The sequence below is a fragment of the Phymastichus coffea genome, unplaced genomic scaffold (assembly GCF_024137745.1).
Source record: "Phymastichus coffea isolate CEN01 unplaced genomic scaffold, Cenicafe_Pcof_1.1 PCOF00282, whole genome shotgun sequence".
NCBI classification, from domain to species: domain Eukaryota; kingdom Metazoa; phylum Arthropoda; class Insecta; order Hymenoptera; family Eulophidae; genus Phymastichus; species Phymastichus coffea.
Genome location: NW_026707093.1, coordinates 13,072 through 35,556, shown reverse-complemented (window position 1 = coordinate 35,556; position 22,485 = coordinate 13,072). Strand labels below are relative to the sequence as shown.

The following is a 22,485-nucleotide window of genomic DNA, read 5'->3' as shown; positions in this document are numbered from 1 at the left end:
GGACCGGATATATTTTTCAGAAACTTAACCTTCTATAGTTCTCTAAAACACGTGTAGTTAACTAAAATACTTGCTGGTTCAGCGCTGATCAATTTTTCAAAAAGATTAATTGATTATCTCGACCAGAGGTATATTTATAATATGGTAAATGTTTTATTATCTAAGCTTATTAAATAATACCGTTTAACTTTCTTTTTTTTTAACGTTAACAAATAACAAGCTTATTATTGATATAACTAAGGTTATGTTTACGTGCTGTTATTTTATTTATTATTTATATTTATATAATAGTGATAAATAATAATATACTTTCATTATCTTATTCAATAGGCAACTTTCAAGATTGACAATCTCGAAAAACCCGGACTAGAACAGCCTGTAATACATCGTATTAGGATAACGCTTGCTTCTTGTAATGTTCGATCCTTAGAGAAAGGTAAATCTATATAGATTTTGAGAATAGTAACATTATACATTAAAGCTTCCGTAATTGTAAACAACTTTTGTGTATTTTTATAGTTTGCGCCGAGTTGCTCGGACGTGCTAAAAGGCAAAAATTGAAAGTAAAAGGACCCGTGCGTATTCCAACCAAAATCTTACGCATTACAACTAGAAAAACGCCATGTGGGGAGGGGTCAAAAACTTTTGACCGCTTCCAGATGCGCATCCACAAAAGAATTCTTGATCTAAATTCACCATCTGAGATTGTCAAGCAAATTACCAGCATAAATATTGAACCTGGGGTAGAAGTGGAAGTCACTATTGCTAATGAATAATTTTTATTATATAAGTTATTTATTTATATAAAACTTATGTTTCAATAAAACAAAATTAACAGAAATATTGATCCTTTTAATTGCATTATCTTTTACTACACATTAATCTATTATCTAAAATAACTAAATCCTACAATTCAGTACAGAATATTTCATTTTAAATAAAGCTTGACAAATAATAAGGTACATTAATGCAAAATATATTAGTGGATGTTTAATTATTGTAAAACAGTTTTCTATATAGAAAAAGACGCAAAAGCTGTGTTTATATTTATTCGTAAAATTCATTCTCCGCAGATTCATCTTTTTTTTTCGTCATTATTTTCTCCACCACTGAAATTATCCATGCCTTCATTTTCTGCCTCATCATCATCACCAGCAACTTCAGCATTTTCAAGTTCAGCTCTTTCCATTTGTTTTGCCAACTCGGCATCATCAGTTGCTGTTACAACTTTAGGCTATAATGAAATTTGAATATTACTTGTATTGCTATTATTGCAACGAGGAGATAATAATAGCAATAAAAATATATACTCACAGCCATTTGAACATCAAAATGACCTCCCATTGATGTAATTTTTTCTCTTATAACTTCAATATCATCATTTAATGCCTGCAAACCATCAGTTTTCTCTAGAGTAAATGTAGTCATAACATATAATGGAGGCACTATTGATTTTAATTCGAAGCTCTTCTGTAGAAAGTGCTAAAGCAGCTTTTAAAGCAGCTTTGACAGCATCTATGCCTTCATAACCATAACAAGCAACTTCAACATCTGCTTTTATCTTTACTGATTGAAAAGTTAATTTCCTCTTGATATTATTCAATAAAACTTCTTTTGTTTTCTCATCTAAATCACATTCCGCTAATATAGATGGATCCCTACAGTAAATATTTGTTGATTATCGCATCACACAAAAAATATTTGATTTAATAAAACTTACCATACTGTTTGTTTGAAGAAGTCATAAGCAGAAGCTTTCTGTTTTTTATATTTTTCTTCAAAATACCATGCTGTCTTTTGATAGATTTCTTTTAACTGTTCATCAGTTTCATAATGTAACAGTTCAGCAACATGTCTCAGAATGGAATTTACTGCTTTTGTTTTTGCATATCACTTTGTACATTTTTCAACATCTTCAGGTGATACTCTTTGTTTACTTAAATCAATGTAACCTGAAAATGAAATCAATTTATTATCTATGAATGCATAAATATTTATTAAATAATAATTGATTTTATATGTAGATATTGGAAGAAATTATAAATGACTTTTTTTGGCATTACCTTTTTCTTTGTCAACACGAATAACAACAACTGGTTCTGTTTTGCCTACCCTAATTAATTTGTTAATAGAGCTAATACGTCTCCTGGATAACTCAGAAAGTAAAATCATACCCTCTATGTTACTGTATTCAAGTAGATGCATATATGCACCCATTTCATCTATACTATGGACATTGACCATGACAACATTCTCCATCTCGAGATACTTTTCTTTATAAAATCTACACGATAAAACCATTTTTTCTGTAAAAAGCATACGATTATTTAAATTACCTTGAATTAAACAAATTAAAAAGAGTAATCCATCAGTAAAATTATGTTGTATCCTTATCAGAAATTGTAAATTTACAATAGTATTAGACATAATTTTTACATACAGTATTCACGTACTGAGTATAAATTGAACAAATTAAATGAATATTTACTTTTGCTCCTAAACATTAAGCATATGCATAGTGTTCAAATTGGTTAAGTTCATAGGTCAGCTTGATTGAATGACGAAAAACAATGACAATACAGAAACTATGAGTCGTAAAATTTAATAAAACTTACAACAATAAATTGACACTTTTGCGGCACTTATCCAAACCTAGTCGAAATCACACGGGATTAAAAAAAAATTGTTAATAATCCATGTGTAATCTTGACTGCTGACGACTGATACAACAGAGAGAACATTATCCAAGATCTGCTCTCATAGCACACACATTGACTTGATTTGGATTCGTGAAATTATACAGAAAATGTATATAGAAGAATCATAAGTTACAATATACATTGAAAAATGATATTTGTTAATACCAAAGAGTAAGAATACACTTTATTTAAAAAATAGTAAATATGTTTAATAACATATTTAAATTTACCGCTCACTAACTATGCTTCATTTACCGTATATATATATTAATACCGACGCACCAATATCCACCGCTAGGAGCGCTGAAACTATATAGTTAAACTACAACCGTAGACGTTGATGATTTATTGTCCATTTTAATGTGTATTACTGTAGAAATTTACTGTAGAAATTCGCATTTACTATGATAAATGGCTTTTCTCCATCATAAATTACTTTTAATATAGTACAGATTAAGCCTAGCGATTAGCACTTTGACATTAATCCGTTTTTGGACATTTTTTTTAATATTGATAATAGTTAGAAACTATAAGGCCCTCGCCACACATGTGCATACGCGCGCGTACGAGGGCGTACAAACGCGTACAAATCGCTAAAAATTTTGATAGTGCCAACAACAGAAAGTTACTACTATTCCTCGCATGCTAGTCCAGTAGGGTTAGCAGAGAAACTTCGAGAACATGGATGTAAGAGCCAACTCCGAGATTATTGTTGGAATCGCTCAAGAATAATGTCAGAAACATTATCTGATACCCAGCGCCTTTTTTTTCGGAGCTTTTTGCACCAAAAATCGGAGAAGGTGAAAACACGCCAAAATGGGCTGTTTTTCATCACGTTTCTGCATATTACTTGTGAAATATCAAGTATTCGTTAAAACTTGTAATAAGCAAAGTTGTAGAGCGGGAAATTTCCGACAAAATGGTGTATTTCAAAGTTGAAAAATTCCATTACCGTCCGGCGCAGCGGCCGAATAAAAAAAAAAACACGAAAAAACGGCCTATTTTTCGCAATCGAAAATCGAATTGACAATTTCGACGAACCTATAACATATTACACTTTCTGAAAACGTCTTTTTTCAACGATCAAATCCGTGAAAGAACGACATCGCTATCTTTTTTAGTTCTCGACTTATCGTATTTAAAAATGCGATATTTTTAACGCAAAATAGAGATGACAAGCCGGCCGATGACATTGTCGCCAATTTTTGTCATCATTGTTAGAGCTTTCAACTACTCTATTCCGTAATTTAATGTATGATTTTTAATTATTAACCACCCCGTGCGACGTTTTCTTTGAAAAATTCGATTTTCTCCTTAATTGCAAAATGAATAGGGCCGCAGTAGTTGACTCGAATGGAAAGCTTGAAAATTCCTCGGAAAGTGCTTGGAAAAAGGAAACTTTTGGCGCTTTAAACGTTCGATTCCGATCATTGTATCCAAAGTTATGGACTCTCAAAGTCAAGCACGTGTACGCGGTTACACAACAACAATTTCGCGATGAAAAAAATTCACTCGTTTTCCTGTGGGCTTGCACTTGCCACGAACATGAAGATTCAATACTCGACCCTGCTACATTTCTTTCAAATAAATCACAAAGGGGAAGCGACGCACGCAAAATTCGCTCGCCGACGGCCGAGGCGCGGTGGTGGGGGAACCTCGGCGTCAGCCAGAAAAATGAGTCGGCGAGCTAAAAATCGTTGCGCGCTCTTAAATTGAACATATCTCCGTTTATTTTCATCCGATTTTGACGTTTTTTCTTTAATTTAGTATAGCGAATCGAGAGGAATCTAAATAACCCATTTATTTGTCCCTACGATACATTACTCACCGGCGGTGAGTGGGACTAGAGTTTGTAACATTTTTGGTGCGATATAATAACATTGTTTATAAAAATAACGTACCGACACATGAACTTACTTTCAATATCTAAGTCGGTCAATTATTTTTGCTATTAGTTCATACACTCTTACGGTCCTTCGGTATTTAAATCATGACATGAAATACTGAAATTGTAAAAAAAATAGTTTATAGTGTTATGGGGAACATGAATTATTAAAACATTTCATTTAGAGTCTTTTATTAACATAAAAAATACAAATGAACTATTAAAAATAAGTATCACTCATTCAAAACGCTTTATAAAAATAATCATTTATCCATCATTTTCGCTCGCTTTTGTTGCAGCAGTCCGCTATCGGAATCATTTTCACTCGCACTCTCTCGCATTCCATTAAAACTATCATCATCGCTATCATCGCTATCATGACCGTCATCCTCGCCACTACTTTCGTCACCAGAATTATCGGGAATAGCTTCGTCATTATCATCTTGCAAGCTGGAAACAATGTTACAGTCATCGTAGTCTATCTCGTTTGTCTCGTTTGTCTCGTTAAAGTTGTCGTTGTCATTATCTATTAAATCTACAATGTCTGCGACTGTTTCAACATTATTACATGTCTGCCCGTGACACCCCCCACAGTACTCCGAGCACCTTAAACCGTGTTTAACGCAACTACATCTTTTGCCACATCCTTTCTTGCACTTACAACTAATGTCCCGAAGAAATTTTTTTGGAACAAATTCTGTCGGACCGTAGATAGGCTCTAGACGACTATTTTTCAGTGCCCAACCCCAATCTTCAGGATTTAGATCGTTACCCAACCAATACTGAACTTGTAAGTAAACGCGGTAAATATGCTGGATGGCAGCTGATTCAGTGGGTGGTAGACGAGCTAATTGAAACGATTTATTGCTAGAATTTTTCTTGAAGAGTTTATATCGTAGCTAATTCAAATTTACATCTTTAATTTGTTTACTATACATTGAAGCAATTATTAATAGACCCGAGTTAACAAGATCGGTTTTATTGCAGTTTTTATCATTGAATATCAAAGATTTTTGGAATAGTTCATGTCTATCAGAAAGTAATTTAATAAACTTATTTTTACCGTAATTAAAGAAGGCTGAGGTCGTATCGCACCCAGTCATGGCATGTATAAAACCCAATAAACATTTTAAATTTGGATATGCAAAACTTACAGAGGTATACAACGCTTCTTCAACTTTGCCATTACTTGGCTTAAAATGATAAACTTTTTTATTACTATTAACGAGTAAAGATAAAATAATCAAAATATCCACATTCTCAGCTACTATCACAGCTGGGGTCGTATCTGTTGCCATTTCAATCGCGGTTTCAACGATGAGTCTATCAGCATCTTCATATGCTTGCTTTGTTATGTAACCGGCCTGCTCTAATTTAACGCGTAATTTTTCAATAAACCTTTTTTTATTATTTTCGTTTGCAAAGAAAGATTCCTGAGCGACATCAGCTATCATATTCAATTCGAAATTTATTGTTGTGCAGTATTTTATTTGTCTGCGCTGTCGCTCAATAACTTTCGTAGATTTCCCTTTGGACTCCGGATACCCATCGAAAACTACATAACTATTTTTAGAAAATTTTTTGAGGAATTCTACGTAGCGATTCATTACTTCGTCGTAAGTGACGTCCTTTGGCCATACAACCTTATGCATTAAGAGTCCACCGTCAATCACGTTTATACAATTTTGAGGCATTTCATTGACTGGTAAGAATGATTCGTACAGTTTGCATTTATTTGTTTTACGAAATGAACCGTTTTCAAAGAGAGACAAGGGAAATGTGGACAACTCGAAATCAAAGTAGCTTCGTAAATCTGGGTTTTGATTCATTCCAACAATTATTCTTTGATAAATCAAATTGGAATTAATAATTACCTCTTTACCATCTATTTTTACAGCTGAAGGGCTTTCCAAAGAAACGACTCTATTCACTCGTTTAAATTTCAAGTTTCCGAATGTTCCACCCACGATGCTATTCATTAAGTCATAACCGATTTCCGCTGTATTGTGAACGTTCACTTTATCATTCCCCTCTTTGCCGGACGTTATGCACGTTATTTTATCTGAATTTGGAAAGGGATTATATGTAATAAAAAATGCTACCATTTTTTCGACATCTGCAGCATCGCGTTCGATTCTACTCGGTCGAGCATCTACGTGTTGCTCTGATGATGCAAAGCTTACATTATAAAAAGATTGGACTACTTCTGTTAGTGCAGCTGAAGATGGCATATTCAAAATGAACTTGGCCAGGACCGCGTCACTTACGCCCCTTCCGCGCGTTAATCCACCCCTAGTCTTCATGCAACGCATCAAGATCTGTTCGATCGCCATGTCACTCCAAATTCCGCAATAATATTTTTCCGAACGTCTAATTGTAAAATACCCCTTATCCACAAACTTTTCAAATTCGGCTGCATCCATTTTGTCTCTAAGTTGGTACATATCTTGTAAATAGATTTGGGAAGACTCAGCGTACTTAAAATACCCTGTCGCGTGAAAAAAAGGCAGCATCTTAAGGACAGTAGACAAATGTAGTTCCCAATTACCGGATCTCTCGGTTTCGATGAATTGTTTAACTAAGGTAACTGAATCATAATAAAGTCCCCAAAATTTAGCAGTAGGTCCCCTTTTTTTCAAATTTTCCAGATGATTAACAAATTTATCATGAATTTTTATAAAATCTTCATTTTCAACCGTAGATCGTCAATATTATCAAGCATTTCTGTGATTAAATTATCTTCATTTTGCGTTAACTCTAAAGAAGAATGAATTATTCGACCCAGAGCCAAATGAGCAAGTGTGTGTCCTCTTACGGCTCGACTATAAGCATGACCATCTAAAATTTTGTCTACTGAGTTTTCGGCGTAAATTTTCGTAAACAGATCTCTGATACCGCTGCCTTTTGTAAAAAATTCAATAGATTTTAAATAAGAAAAAAGTAAATGCAGCCCGCCCAACCTCACGTGCATGTGTGAAAGCTCGCCTCTATCCCGACAAACTAGCAAAATTTGCTTAGATTTACGAAATTGTGGCTCGTCAAATGTAACAAAAATATCCTTTTGACCCAACAGAATACGTTTGTCTTCAGCTATTCGCAAGGCAGTGTATAGAGTTTCATAATTGCTTGATGGATTGTTAATGAATGGGAGAAATCGAACTTTACTTTTCTCGTATGGTTGATGTTGGGTTATAGTCTCCATAAATCCATTCCACCCTTTGAAATCATTCGGATATTTAATTCTACCAAACAACCACAGTAAATCTGTGGCGCGTAATTTAACTACGCGATTAACTTCTACAAATTTATTCAAATCGACAACTTCCACGTTCTTTAATCCCTTTTGACATGCGACTTTTGAAATATATTGTAAAGCGATTTTACCAAATTTTCCGACGTCGATTGATTTTGGTAATTTTGCCAATCGTGGCACACGTTCAACTGAAGTAACTACATTACCAGGTGTGAGAATCTCTATGCCGCCTTCTACGTGAAAAGTATTTCGTCCGTCAATTGTCCGTACGTCGTGGTCAGCATTGTCAAATACCATCTGAATGTAAGCGTCGCTATAAATATCGGATTTTTCCTCACTTCCCAGATGATTCAATAACGAAGCTTGAAATAATCTAATTTCATCATAAGATGCACAAATGCCTGCTGCGTTCAAAGTCTGTATGAGTTGTCGAGAGCCGTACAGTTTATCAAACATAGCGCCGAGGCCGATCATGATAGGTGATAGATATGATCTTGGACGAGTAGCAGAGATAATCATATGTGCTATAGTTACAATTAACGGCTCAAAATCAAGAGGTTTACGTTTGCTCTTTAGGATAATTTCTTCTAATAAAACGCGTAGAGAATTGGGTATATCAGCATTAACTTGATCAAGAAAATTTTCCGGCGCAGGATAAGTATGCGTATCGTAAACTTGTTTTCGAATATCTTGAAAAATTACTTTTCCGGCTGATTTACAAATACTTTCACGCTCTTTCTCTTCATTCAAGGTTTTTTGTTTTGCATACCAACTTTCAGTTAAAATCTTTGCGCCGGCGTCGATGAAAGTGATAATATGACCACATTTCGAAGGATGTATGACAATATCATTACCGAAAAATGTGTACAAATGTTCTTTCAAATATTTCACGTCTACGTCACGGTCACCATCAAAATGTTGCAAGATACTTTTTAAACAAAATTGACATTCTTCTCGATGTTCCATCATGTACGACGCTATAAATTGAGCAACTTTAGCAGTATGAGACTCTTCTGCCGAAGTCTGAGTGTTAGTCTCATAGTGAAATTGTTGTAAGCAAGATTTATGATATCTAGCTTGAACTTCAACTAAATTTGATACAGATTCGATACGACGTAATACTTGTACAGTTAATTCACTTTTTAATATACCACATCTCTCAATTATTGATTGCTGAAATTCGGGAACGGTTACATAGGAGACTTTCTCACGACGTTGAATAGGCTTTTTTACTTGTTGATGAATAAAATCTTTCGACGCGTCTTTTCCGCAAAAGAAGCAAAGATTGATGTAATCGAACGGAACTGATAACGTCGAGCGTGTGCCATGCGAAGGTGCGGCTTTATTTTTTTCTTTTTCAACCTTTCGTATGTATTGGTCGATTTTTTCTTGCTTGGTATACGACTTTGCGCAGTTTTCATGAACGGTGATAGACGTATTGCGCTTAATATTGTCATGCCGGTTATCATCTCGTTTTTTACTTGCCTCCAGAACTCTCTTCAACGCCTCATCTTTGACCTCGCGAACTTTGGATTGCGGAAGAATTGGTTTATCACACAGTATACAAATGTTCTGCTCCAAAACTGCATCGTCAGCTCGATCGTCAGCCATCGTGCGCTGTATTAGAACGGAACCAATTGATTTATTTACAAACTGTGTTACAATTATTTAAACGTATGTTATTTTCCTACGATGAATGACACATATTATATAAGATCCCGAATTTCACAGTTCGTAAAAATCAAAACATAACTTAGTTTTATCGGCCTAAACATGAATAAATGAGTATTTGATCGCCGCATTAAAAAGAGTCATTCAAAATTGCAATTGCACGACAAAATATCTGAGAATGCATGAAACTACATATAATATTCCATTCCAAATAATTAGCCAAACGATTCAACTCTTACCCACGCTACGAACTGTCTCTCAATAGAATGTGCACGTCCAGACCCCCTGTGGCGACGGCTTTAGGTAGATGGCTAGCCAGGTAGATGAACCCGCACGGAGAGAGCGACCGATGCTACCTTACATACGCCATTTTTTTTGGCTTGGCTTGGTTTGGATTGTCTATGAGAATACTCTGGAATAAAATTTGACAATTCAGAAAATTGATTCGCAATTTAAAAATTATAATGTCGGAATACAAGTATCTATCTTCAAATTGCGATCAACACAAATATAATGTAAATCCATTGGAGCATTTCTTATATTCGGGACTGCACGATAGTTTGCCAAATGAGTACGACAGTTAAAGTCGAATCGCATGTTTGGTAATTGCTTCGCGCACATTACAATGGAACTGAAAGGTATTTACTTTTTATTACTTATATCTTACTTATCTTACTGTAACAGAGTAAATATTCAAGTCAACTTGAAATCGATGTTTGAATAAACACGCGATTAGCAAGGACGCCGCAACGTATGATGCCGTAACATAGAAGCACAAATTGTTAGAACACGTGTCTCCCGCCAAACTCCAAACTCTATTAACCCTCCGTGGCCGCACACCTGGCTATAGCCCGGTACCATAGAGCAGGTAACAACTTACACCTAGCAACTGATGTGCCATCTTTCTTCTCCACAACACAGTCTCTCAATATTGCCGGAAAATTTCGAATTGGAGTTATTGAAAAAATAATATATATAATATACGTTGATTACTATTTTTATGACACTTTTTCAGCGCCTTATTAGAAGGTAAAATTATGAACAATTATTTTTCCAAGCCCATTGTACATGTTTTTCAACGGTCTGATAATAATTGTCTTGATTTAAATACTGAAGGACCGTAAGAGTGTATGAACTAATAGCAAAAATAATTGATCGATTTAGATATTGAACGTAAGTTCATGTGTCGGTACGTTATTTTTATAAACAATGTTATTATATCGCACCAAAAATGTTACAAACTCTAGTCCCACTCACCGCCGGTGAGTAATGTATCGTAGGGACAAATAAATGGGTTATTTAGATTCCTCTCAATTAGCTATACTAAATTAAAAAAAAAACGTCAAAATCGGATGAAAAGAAACGGAGATATGGGTAATTCTTGGCTATTTCGATTGACTTGTAACCCTTAGGTTACGGATTTCTTTTTAATTTGGCACAATTGTTGTACACATAAAACTGAGATTTTTCCCAAATTTTGGAGACGATACATTAATTATATCAAAAGTTATTATCAATTAAAGAAAAATGATAAAAAATTTTCAAACGGCTATATTTTAAAAACTAATAAAGATATCGAAGTCGGATTTTGTTCAAAATACTTATAATGCCTTAAAATTTCGAAATAATTACAACAATAAACAATAAAAATTTTTTTTCGAAAGTTATTAACTTTTTGTTTAAACAATTGCTAATATCTCAAAAAGTATAATTTTTTTTTGAAAAATTCTTGCTCCTACGTATTCCTGAGGATTTTTGCTTTCGAAATCAATCATAAAATTCAAGGGCCCGACATATCGGAAAGCGTAGCCCTAATCAAAAGAAGACGCCTCGGCGTAAGGCTGCGGTAGCGCTCCAGCGGACTCACGGTCGACAGGTACTTTAGCTTTAATCTAAAAAACTAATAAAGATACCGAATCGGATTTGTCATTTCAGATGATGAAAACATACTCTGGAGCTCAAGAGTCCATGGACAAAGGGAGACATTATGTATTCCTATCCCCGTGGAGCCGATGGCGAACCCTTTTCCGTCAATTTAGGAAATCATGAGCAGAGCCGCTTTGAATGTCCGCATTATTGAGGAACAACAACCGCCATCGAACGAAGCATCATCGGACGAAATGCTGATAAATCTCGTCCGTGAACGACCAGAGCTATGGGACACGACACTTCCCATTCAACGGAAGTCAAGAATGAGGATGAGAGATTTATGGGAACAAGTTGGTAGCGAATTGGGCTCGGACGCAAAAAAAGTCGCAAAGCAGTGGAAACACCTGGTGGATTACCGCCGAAGATTGAAAAGAAAGGCACCCAGGAGTGGATCAGCCGCGAGTTTCAAAAAACGCTGGCCACTGATGGATAGTCTTGCTTTTCTTGACAAAACCGATTTGGATACTCGGGAAACGACGTCAAATATGGGATTCGGCAATCTCGGCGACGACGGAATCGGTAATGAAACTGACATGGACTGCTCCGAAGTAGCACCGGTGATGCCAGAGTTTACAACGAGTAGGACTCACAAAAATACGCAGAAAAATAAGCCAATAATGGACGTAGCAAAAACATTAGCGGACGCGATAAAGGAGTCTATGACGAATTTACATGTGCCCGATTTAGAACAAGTTCTTGCTTCGTCGTTTACCACAGGTAGTGAAAGAAGCGAGTTAGATGCAACCGTGGAATTGTGGTACATAAAACTACAGAGCATTAAAGATAAAAAAATTCTCCGGCGACTTATGCGCGACGTATCAAATCTCATTGATGATCGTTTACTACAAATAGAATAGACGTAAATATAAATATAATAAATAAGAACCGTTTGTCTCCATTCGCCAGCCGCGAAAAAAACTCTCCGGCAACTTATACGCGACATATCTGTATATAAATAAAATAGATGTACAAAAATATAACATATAAATGTAATAGATTGTGAATATTTATATTATAATGAAATAAAAGATAAAAATAATTTACTGAAGTTTTATTGAAATTGTTTTGAAAAAATAAGAAAAGCTTAACTGCATTCTCGGGAAAACCCAAAACTTAATTCAAGTGTTCAATTGTCATCGTTTTACCATTATCATTGTCTCTGTCGAAAGACAATTTTATTATTTTACAACTTTAACTACCGTTAATGCCAACGCAAAGGGGACTGATGATGCGATGAATGGTTTGAGTAATTGCAAATAGATTATAGAAACAGATTTTGAAATAAAGTCCAAGGTTAGTTATGCTCGGCCTACCGTTGTAAAAATCGTGTTTAGATAACATAACAATTTGGGCAAAATTGAATAGCGTGGCATCATCCCTTAACGACGTTTGCCCAAAGATAAAGCGGCCGTTGAGGCTTTGCGCCGCGGGGCGTCTATGGGCGCTTGGCCCTTTTTCGTTGCGCCACAAAAAATTAAATAAAGTGTGAGGAGGAAAACTCGAAACTTAATTTGAGAGATTAATTGTTATCGTTTTACGATTTTCATTGTCTCTATGAAAAGACAATTTTATTGAACTTCGAATCGCAAAAATTGAACGATTTTCAATTTACATGAAATAAATTTTGTTTGTAGGACATAACGGCCTATTATTATTGAATTTATTCGGTGATAAAGTCTTGCAGTGACGTCAGCAACAAGAGAAATTTATTAATTTATGAAATAATGTGCAATATAAAATGATAAATAATCCTTAATATTCAATGGTACACAGCAAGTAAATGCGGCAACCTAACAGACGTTTCCCGCGACGTATAGTGTAGTCAAGTATAGTTACTGCGTAGCGTCACAGCATTTTTTTCTACTTTTATCTCTGCGGTTTGATAACTAATGATTTTAGCAGAAAAAGCTTCAGATAAAAGTTGTTCCTTATTATATTATCTACAAAAAAGTCAGTGAAGGCACTATTCTAAAATTATTATTTGATCAAAAAAATCACGAAAACCTGAAATGGTTTACAAAATTTCATGTTTTTTCTTAATTTGCAAGTAAACTAATGTATTTACAATAATGGCTACACTGACTTTTTTGTAGATAATATAATAAGGAACAACTTTTATCTGAAGCTTTTTCTGCTAAAATCATTAGTTATCAAACCGCAGAGCTAAAAGTCCTAAAAAGAACTCGATAAACGCGTGTGGAAGGCTACTTTCCGCACGCCGTGAGAATGGCTTCAAATGGCATTATTGAAAAAAAAAACAATTGATAATTATTGAGATACCAATATACTGAAGCCTTCAACGGAGAACCTTTTGTTCGTCCGCCGGCGGACAGTTTTCCGTGCGTCAGCGGACAAAGTTCTGTCCGCCAGCGGACAAAAAATTTTCGACCGGCGGACAAAATTTTATGAGTTTTGGGTGTCCGCTTGTCCGCTCGAACGTTTGTTCGCTCGCATGTACTACTGTGGGTAAAAAGTAAGATGAATTTGTTTGTAAAATGAAAAATCTTTATTTATTCTTCTACATCAATGTCATCCCCTTCGAAGTAATCCCCTCCCGATAAAATACACTTATGCCAACGTTTTTTCCAATCCTCGAAACATGCCAAATAGTCCCTTTCCGGTATAGCCATCAGCGCCTTCTTCGATTCAGCTCTTATCTCCTCAATCGACTCGAAACGCGTTCCCCGGAGTGGTCTCTTGAGTTTTGGGAATAGCCAGAAGTCACACGGAGCCAAATCAGGCGAATACGGTGGTTGCGGAACGATATGCGTCGAATTTTTGGCGAAATGGTCACGAAGAACGAGTGCAGTGTGAGATGGTGCATTATCGTGATGCAAAAACCAAGAGTTGTTGGCCCATAATTCTGGTCTTTTTAGACGAATTGCTTCACGCAAACGACGCATAACGCTCAAATAATATTCCTTATTAACAGTTTGGCCGGGTGGAAGGAATTCATAGTGCACCACACCACGAAAATCGAAGAAAACTGTCATCATGACCTTGATTTTTGAACGGCTTTGACGTGCTCTTTTCGGTCTGGCCTCGCCTTTAGCACGATATTCGCTTGATTGGTCGGTTGTTTCAGGGTCGTTTTCGGTACCAAACGAGATTTGACTTTTCGTAGGCCCAAATGGTCTTTCAAAATTGTTTTCACAGATCCTTCTGATATTCCGATCATATCAGTAAGGTCTCTAACAGTCAACCGACGATTTTCGAGCACTAATTCCTTCACTTTATTGACGTGTTGGTCATCTGTTGACGTCGATGGTCGTCCGGAGCGCTCCAAGTCATCAACACGTTCTCGACCCTCTTTGAAGTCTTTGTACCACTTATAAACATTTTTCTGCGACATGGTAGAATCACCAAAGGCCTTCCGCAACATCCTCAACGTTTCCGCAGCCGAAATTTCATTCCGCAAACAAAATTTGATGGCACTTCTTTGCTCAATTAAATCAGACATTGTAAAAATCGAAACATGCACTCTTGGTCGTTTGGTAAACACAAGCGTAAATATATTACTGATGATGACATTGACATGAAATTTGTCCCAGATGTCATTCGCAGTCCTACCAACTCAAGAAAAAAAGAAATAGCCCGAAATGTTAAGCCCGCGAAGTTTAAATTGAAAATTCACCTTACTTTTTGCCCACAGTAATAAGAGCACCCTTACGCCGAGGCGTCTTCTTTTGATTAGGGCTACGCTTTCCGATATGTCGGGCCCTTGAATTTTATGATTGATTTCGATAGCAAAAATCCTCAGGAATACGTAGGAGCAAGAATTTTTCAAAAAAAAATTATACTTTTTGAGATATTAGCAATTGTTTAAACAAAAAGTTAATAACTTTCGAAAAAAATTTTTTATTGTTTATTGTTGTAATTATTTCGAAATTTTAAGGCATTATAAGTATTTTGAACGAAATCCGACTTCGATATCTTTATTAGTTTTTAAAATATAGCCATTTGAAAATTTTTTATCATTTTTCTTTAATTGTTAATAACTTTTGATATAATTAATGTATCGTCTCCAAAATTTGGAAAAAATCTCAGTTTTATGTGTACAACAATTGTGCCAAATTAAAAAAAAATCCGTAACCTAAGGGTTACAAGTCAATCGAAATAGCCAAGAATTACCCATATGTTCAATTTAAGAGCGCGCAACGATTTTTAGCTCGCCAACTCATTTTTCTGGCTGAGCGCCGAGGTTCCCCCACCACCGCGCCTCGGCCGTCGGCGAGCGAATTTTGCGTGCGTCGCTTCCCCTTTGTGATTTATTTGAAAGAAATGTAGCAGGGTCGAGTATTGAATCTTCATGTTCGTGGCAAGTGCAAGCCCACAGGAAAACGAGTGAATTTTTTTCATCGCGAAATTGTTGTTGTGTAACCGCGTACACGTGCTTGACTTTGAGAGTCCATAACTTTGGATACAGTGATCGGAATCGAACGTTTAAAGCGCCAAAAGTTTCCTTTTCCCAAACACTTTCCGAGGAATTTTCAAGCTTTCCATTCGAGTCAACTACTGCGGCCCTATTCATTTTGCAATTAAGGCGAAAATCGAATTTTTCAAAGAAAACGTCGCACGGGGTGGTTATTAATTAAAAATCATACATTAAATTACGGAATAGAGTAGTTGAAAGCTCTAACAATGATGACAAAAATTGGCGACAATGTCATCGGCCGGCTTGTCATTTCTATTTTGCGTTAAAAATATCGCATTTTTAAATACGATAAGTCGAGAACTAAAAAAGATAGCGATGTCGTTCTTTCACGGATTTGATCGTTGAAAAAAGACGTTTTCAGAAAGTGTAATATGTTATAGGTTCGTCGAAATTGTCAATTCGATTTTCGATTGCGAAAAATAGGCCGTTTTTTCGTGTTTTTTTTTTTTATTCGGCCGCTGCGCCGGACGGTAATGGAATTTTTCAACTTTGAAATACACCATTTTGTAGAAAATTTCCCGCTCTACAACTTTGCTTATTACAAGTTTTAACGAATACTTGATATTTCACGAGTAATATGCAGAAACGTGATGAAAAACAGCCCATTTTGGCGTGTTTTCACCTTCTCCGATTTTTGGTGCAAAAAGCTCCGCAAAAAAAAGGCGCTGGGTATCAGATAATGTTTCTGACATTATTCTTGAGCGATTCCAACAATAATCTTGGAGTTGGCTCTTACATCCATGTTCTCGAAGTTTCTCTGCTAACCCTACTGGACTAGCATGCGAGGAATAGTAGTAACTTTCTGTTGTTGGCACTATCAAAATTTTTAGCGATTTGTACGCCCTCGTACGCCCTCGTACGCGCGCGTATGCACATGTGTGGCGAGGGCCTAAGAATGACGCTACACGGGTCGACCCATAAGCTGGTAAAAGAAACAGTGGAAGGGCGAACACCAAGATTATTTTGTACAGAACAGATACATAAATAATTAAACAATAATAAATAACAATAACAGATACATAAATAAATAATAATGAAATACGAACAACATACGTAATAAAATATAATGTCAGCTAAACGGAATTATAAACTAGAACAATTACTTATTTTTTTTTCATTTTTTTAGAACAAGGTACAAGTTCGTTTTCATCACTTTCATCTTCGCCTTTACCATCGCTGTCATATTCTACTACAGGCTCTTTTTCTGTTGATTCTTCATTAAATTGGTTTGACATAAGTCCGCGGGAATTTTTCGGGATGTAGCTTCTTATAAGTACGAAATTTCTATTAATATTGTCAAATGAAGATGGCCAATGTTTTTTTTTTCGTCGCGTAGTATCAAATTATGATTATAAATGTAATAGTAGCCGAGATATGGATTTTTTAAACACTTGTTCAGTTTTTGGGTGTTAACTTTTGGGTGTTTAGTTTTTCGTTTGAGTCGACTCTCTCTCACCACCACTACGCTCTTACCGCAGAAGGCTATTTTTTCAATTGCGATTGTGGATTTCGGCTTGCTTTTAATACAAGAAGCTCATATAATTTTCTATTCATATTGCACATAATAATAATAATATTTGCCATGTGCTGGCTATCCATGCAAACAGATTTGATCTACCCGTAATATTATTCATGCTAGATAATTGCAACTTTGGAGTGTCATATTGCAAAACCTATTTGATACAAAACAATAATTTTTTATTTAAAAGTTTTGTTTCATGGCCAACTTTTAGTTCCGCAATAAAATGTGATGAAAAGTTTGTTTTTCGCCTTGCAACAGGCTTAATTAATAATAATAAAAATTATGTTTTTTTTTTAATTATCCTGATTTTATCAAACATATTTTTTTAAATTAAGGTTGGATATTGTAGATCAGGCTTTCTACTTTGCATAAAAAAATCAGTGATTTTTTTGAAAAGTACCATTTTCTAAAAACCTTAACGAAAGTTTAACAATTTTTTAAATTTACTTAAATTGTGCAAAAATTATCAAACTTACAGGATTGAGATTGAACACACTTATTTGTAATGAGTTGAATCAACACTGTAGAAAATATTATAAAAATTGAATGAAATTAACAATACTTAAAAATGAGACGAAAGACTGTTTTTTTTCGGTGATCGGTGTTTTGCACTTAGCATAACCAAGGTAATTTTATAGTTACGATTATCGGATAAATTCTATTTTGTAGCAAATTTAATAACGAACAAAAAACTATCGCACAACTTTTCGCTAAAACTTATAGATTTTGAGATATAACTCACTTAAAAAAGAAAATCATTTCCCCCCCTTTTTTTCACTTATTTCTTAATAATTAAAGAAGCTCACCATTTTGTTATGTTGGAGCATTGATAGGGTTCATTGTTGACCTGATCCAAACAAATTTTTTCCTAGCCTGTACCTTCTACATCCATGCAAAATGCTGATTCTACTGGACTATATGCGGGCTTACTTATATATCATACATTTCCTATCTCTAACAGATTCATTTTAAACTTATTTTTATGTAAACGGTATGACGTACAACTTTTAACGCTGGATAAATATGTTTCTTATGTCTGATTGACTCATACACTATAAGTCTCGAGAAAGTATGCATTATTTCATATATTATGTCAAATATATATTCAAAAAGAACAAGAAAATTATAAATATGAAGGTGAAATCGAAACGGTCTTGTGAGAATTCTTTTTTCCGAAAAAACAAAAATGATGAATTTCCCACATAAAAGTCACCTGAGTGCAAACAAAGCAAACAAGCTTGAGAGTATTTCCATAATTTGGATTTAAATGCAAGCATCGGGAGCACCCGAAGCATCATCTGATCAACTACGTTCAAATCTATTATTGTTTTGTTCGAGTTTTTTTTTTTTTTTTTTATAATTATGCTTTATTAACTAATATAAGTTATTTAGCTACAAAATGAATATTTTACATATTAGTAAACTTATTCTAAATATTATAAAGAACAATTTTTTTTTCATAAATACAGTGTTTGCTTATAACTAAAGTGTAAATTGATAAGATATTCAATTATTTTTTAATAATGCATACGCAGTTCTATGGTTTGATCCCAGTCTTTTGGAGATAGTTAAGTATATATCGCATTACGGTGACATTGGGTTTATATAAAAAGGTTTTAATATCAAATGGCGGAAACAAATTGAGTTTGGATAGAGAGCGCAGTAGTAACATTCTTGTATCATCAAATAGTGGACATTGCCAAACTATGTGATTAAGATCTTGAGTATCTGCGCCGCATTCGCATTTAGGATCACTAATAACATTGATTTTAAATAGGGATTCGTTGAGGCTAATATGATTGCTTCGGCACCTGCATACAGAGGTTATAAACTCTCTTTCGTATCCTTTGTTACTGTACCAAGAAGTGTTCGAATCATCATAGTAATTTTTGAAATAATCTACTCCTTTGGTCAGCCCTTGGTTTTTTATCAGTTTTTTTGTTGAATTTACGGCTGTTTTCTTAAATAACGCCCGGTAATCAGAGTGGGGTATTTGCATGACCGTCGGTAGGAGTTCAGTTGCTTTTTTCGCTGCTTTATCAGCCATTTCGTTACCAATGATTCCTCTGTGTGCAGGTACCCAAACAACAGTCAACGTTGTGCTATTATTGCCCTTAAAGAATTTATCATTTTTCTGCAAAATTTCATAAATATAATGATTGCTTTTTACGGTATTTTTTGGGTTACTTAAGGCTAATATGGCGCTCAGCGAGTCCGAGAAAATCTTAACATTGCGCTCCTTGTTATGTATGGCAATGTCCATGGCACCACTTATCGCAATACATTCTGCAGTATATATAGATGACGCTTTGTAAATACTTTCAGTAATTACAAGATTTAGCTCTGGACATACGCATGCACTACCTACAGAACGACCAGCGTCAGTTTTGCTCCCGTCTGTGTATATCTTAAGGCTATCATCGTTGGCATAGTACTCTTCAAAAAAGGAGTTTGGTTTATCTTTATTCTGCAATATTGCCCCTATTTCAATATTGACGGATATTGGCTTATACAAAATTTCATATTCGTAGCTATACATGGGAGGTAGTGTACTTTTGTAAATTAGATGCTCGATACTGAGTGTGGTTTTTATACTTTCTTTTAAAATGTTCACTTTTTTCCTTTTATCCATTATAATATCAGTGGCACAAGTTTGAATTACTTTATGAGCAATCGACCTCTCATTGCTTAGCACCTTCAGTAAAAAATTTTTGCAAAGAATTTTCGTTCGGTAGAAAATAGTGATCATTTTGGCTTCACTGAGCAATACATTGGTAGGGGTGCTGTTTCTTAAACCCAAAGCCAGTCTAATAGCTGAGAATTGTACTCTTTCTATTTTTTCTTTTTTTGCTTTTTGAATGGGGAAGTAAATGTAGCTGCCGTAGTCAATAATCGCTCTTACATAACTTTTGTAAAAAGTTAGTAGGGTCGATGGATGAGCACCCCACTTAATACCTCTAAGGAATTTGATGATGTTCATTGCCCTGTTTGTTTTTTCTATCACGTATTTAATATGTTTGTCGAAGGTTAATTGGAAATCAAAAAAAATGCCTAAGAATTTAACTGCCTCGCATGACGAAATTAATTGATCACCTACTAGAATTTCGGACTCGCCTGGATAGACGTTATTTTTGTTATAATGGACAAATGTAGTTTTATCTGGGGAGACTACGAGTCCAAGTTTAATCAGGTCGTTGACTAGTTCTTCGATCGCTTTTTGAAGAATGGTTCTGTCCGACTCGGGATCGTTCGTTTTCAAGTAGAGTACAATGTCGTCAGCAAACTGTAGTATTTTCACTTGGGCATTCAAGATTTTAGCTATTCCAGTAACATAAATAAGGTATAGTAGGGGGCTCAGGACTCCTCCTTGTGGGACCCCTTGATATATTCTTTTGGGTATATCTTGGTTTGTTTCAGTATATATAAATCTTTCGTTGATTAAAAATTGAATAAATTTCTGTATTTTAGTTGAGACACCGGATTCTGAAAGTTTGTCTAGCAAAATATCGCTTTGCACGTTGTTGAAAGCATTACTAACATCGACAAAGACTGCTAGTATATGTTCTCCTTTACTTAGAGCATCTTCAAGATGAAGTTTAAACGCAGTTAAATTATCAGCTGTAGATAACCCTTTACGAAAACCCATTTGGCTTTCAGGAAGAACTTTATTATTTTCAAGCCACCAGCGTAATCTATTAGATATCATCAATTCGAATACTTTGCATAAGCAGGAAGTTAGCGCGAGTGGTCTCATTCCCTTTCCGCTAGGTTTTTGAACAAAATGTATATAAGTATCTTTCCATGTTTCCGGATAAGTATCGCTATCGAAAAGTTCATTGTATATATCTAATAATAGCAAGTGATATTTAATTGAAAGATTGTGTAGGGCCTCGTAGTTAATGCCGTCTACTCCGGGAGCCGATTTGTTCCCTCGAGAGTTTAAGGCGACGTTAAATTCAGTGTAATTAAACTGTTCATCGAAAAAAGGGTTATGAGTGTGGGGAGGTAGGCTATGCGGATTTTTTGGGGCCCCGCTGGGGCATAATTTAACTAAGGCTTGTTCAATTTGCTCTGTGTTATTGATACTTTGGTTCGTATTGAGTGTATCTGTTTTAGTCCATTTATTTTTGAGTAACTTAGCTTTGTTCCAAGTGTAGTTAAGATTGGTTTGCAGATTGATAGTTTCGGCAAATTCACGATAGCATCTTATTTTTTTCGATTTGAAAAGTTTTTTGGCCAAAGCTCTTATTCTTTTGTATTCTATTAAGTCGTGTATGTTATTAGTATACTCCCACTTTTTGTACGCGGCTTGACGTTGTCTTTTGATGCGATCACAGTCAATGTCCCACCATGGAACCGGATTCCTGTGCTTTATGCCGAAGAAAGTCTTCTTCTTAGGGGTACTTCGCGCGATAGCACCCTTGACTGTGTTAATGAAAAATTTATATTTATCGACAGGGGACTTGGCGTTATAATCATCAATCAAAAATTTATTATACTCTTCGTCCAAAATTTTTTGTACTTGGGCCCAGGAAGTTCTTTTCGATTGAACCTTAAAAGTTTTTTTCCTATAAATAAATCTTTCTACGTCAATATAGATAGTTATGGGGAAGTGGTCGGAGCCAAAAGGATCGTCTGTTACTTTGACGTTAACATATTGCGCTATGTTCATTGTGGAAAAAATAAGATCAATGTTGGTTTTCCTATGCCGGGCCGTATCAATTCGGGTAAGTGAATTGCTATTATGTAAAAATAGATCGTATTTATCGACAAAATCGTAGAGTTTTTCACCTTGTGAGTCAGTGGTATCGCAATTCCATGCTATGTGATGAGAATTAAAATCACCGACGAAGAGGGTGTTTTCATTTATATTGGAGTTACTGACCAGGATGTCCCATTCTTGGCTCGTTAAATTAATATCTGGAGGTTTATAGCATGCTATGATATTAACAGGTGCTGTGACATTGGTGATTATAATACCGGAAAGTTCTACATATTCGTTTGGCACATGCAAATTGGCGATTATATTATATTTATAAGTCTTACGAATTAGAAGCACGATGCCACCCCCTCTCGAGTGAAGTCTATCTT

The 22,485-nt window shown here is 35.2% G+C and overlaps 1 protein-coding gene and 1 pseudogene across 1 annotated transcript; one reads left to right on the top strand and one right to left on the bottom strand.

Annotated features, from left to right (window-relative positions):
• The first annotated feature begins 7 nt into the window (after positions 1–7).
• On the top strand, positions 8–857 carry LOC131674701 (small ribosomal subunit protein uS10-like). The gene is made up of 3 exons (XM_058953533.1): positions 8–144; positions 331–436; positions 520–857. The coding sequence occupies exons 1-3, from the start codon at positions 142–144 to the stop codon at positions 774–776; spliced, it is 366 nt and encodes a 121-aa protein (XP_058809516.1). The 5' UTR covers positions 8–141; the 3' UTR covers positions 777–857.
• LOC131674700 (eukaryotic translation initiation factor 2 subunit 1-like) lies at positions 851–2,716 on the bottom strand (annotated as a pseudogene).
• Between the last annotated feature and the right edge of the window lie 19,769 nt (positions 2,717–22,485).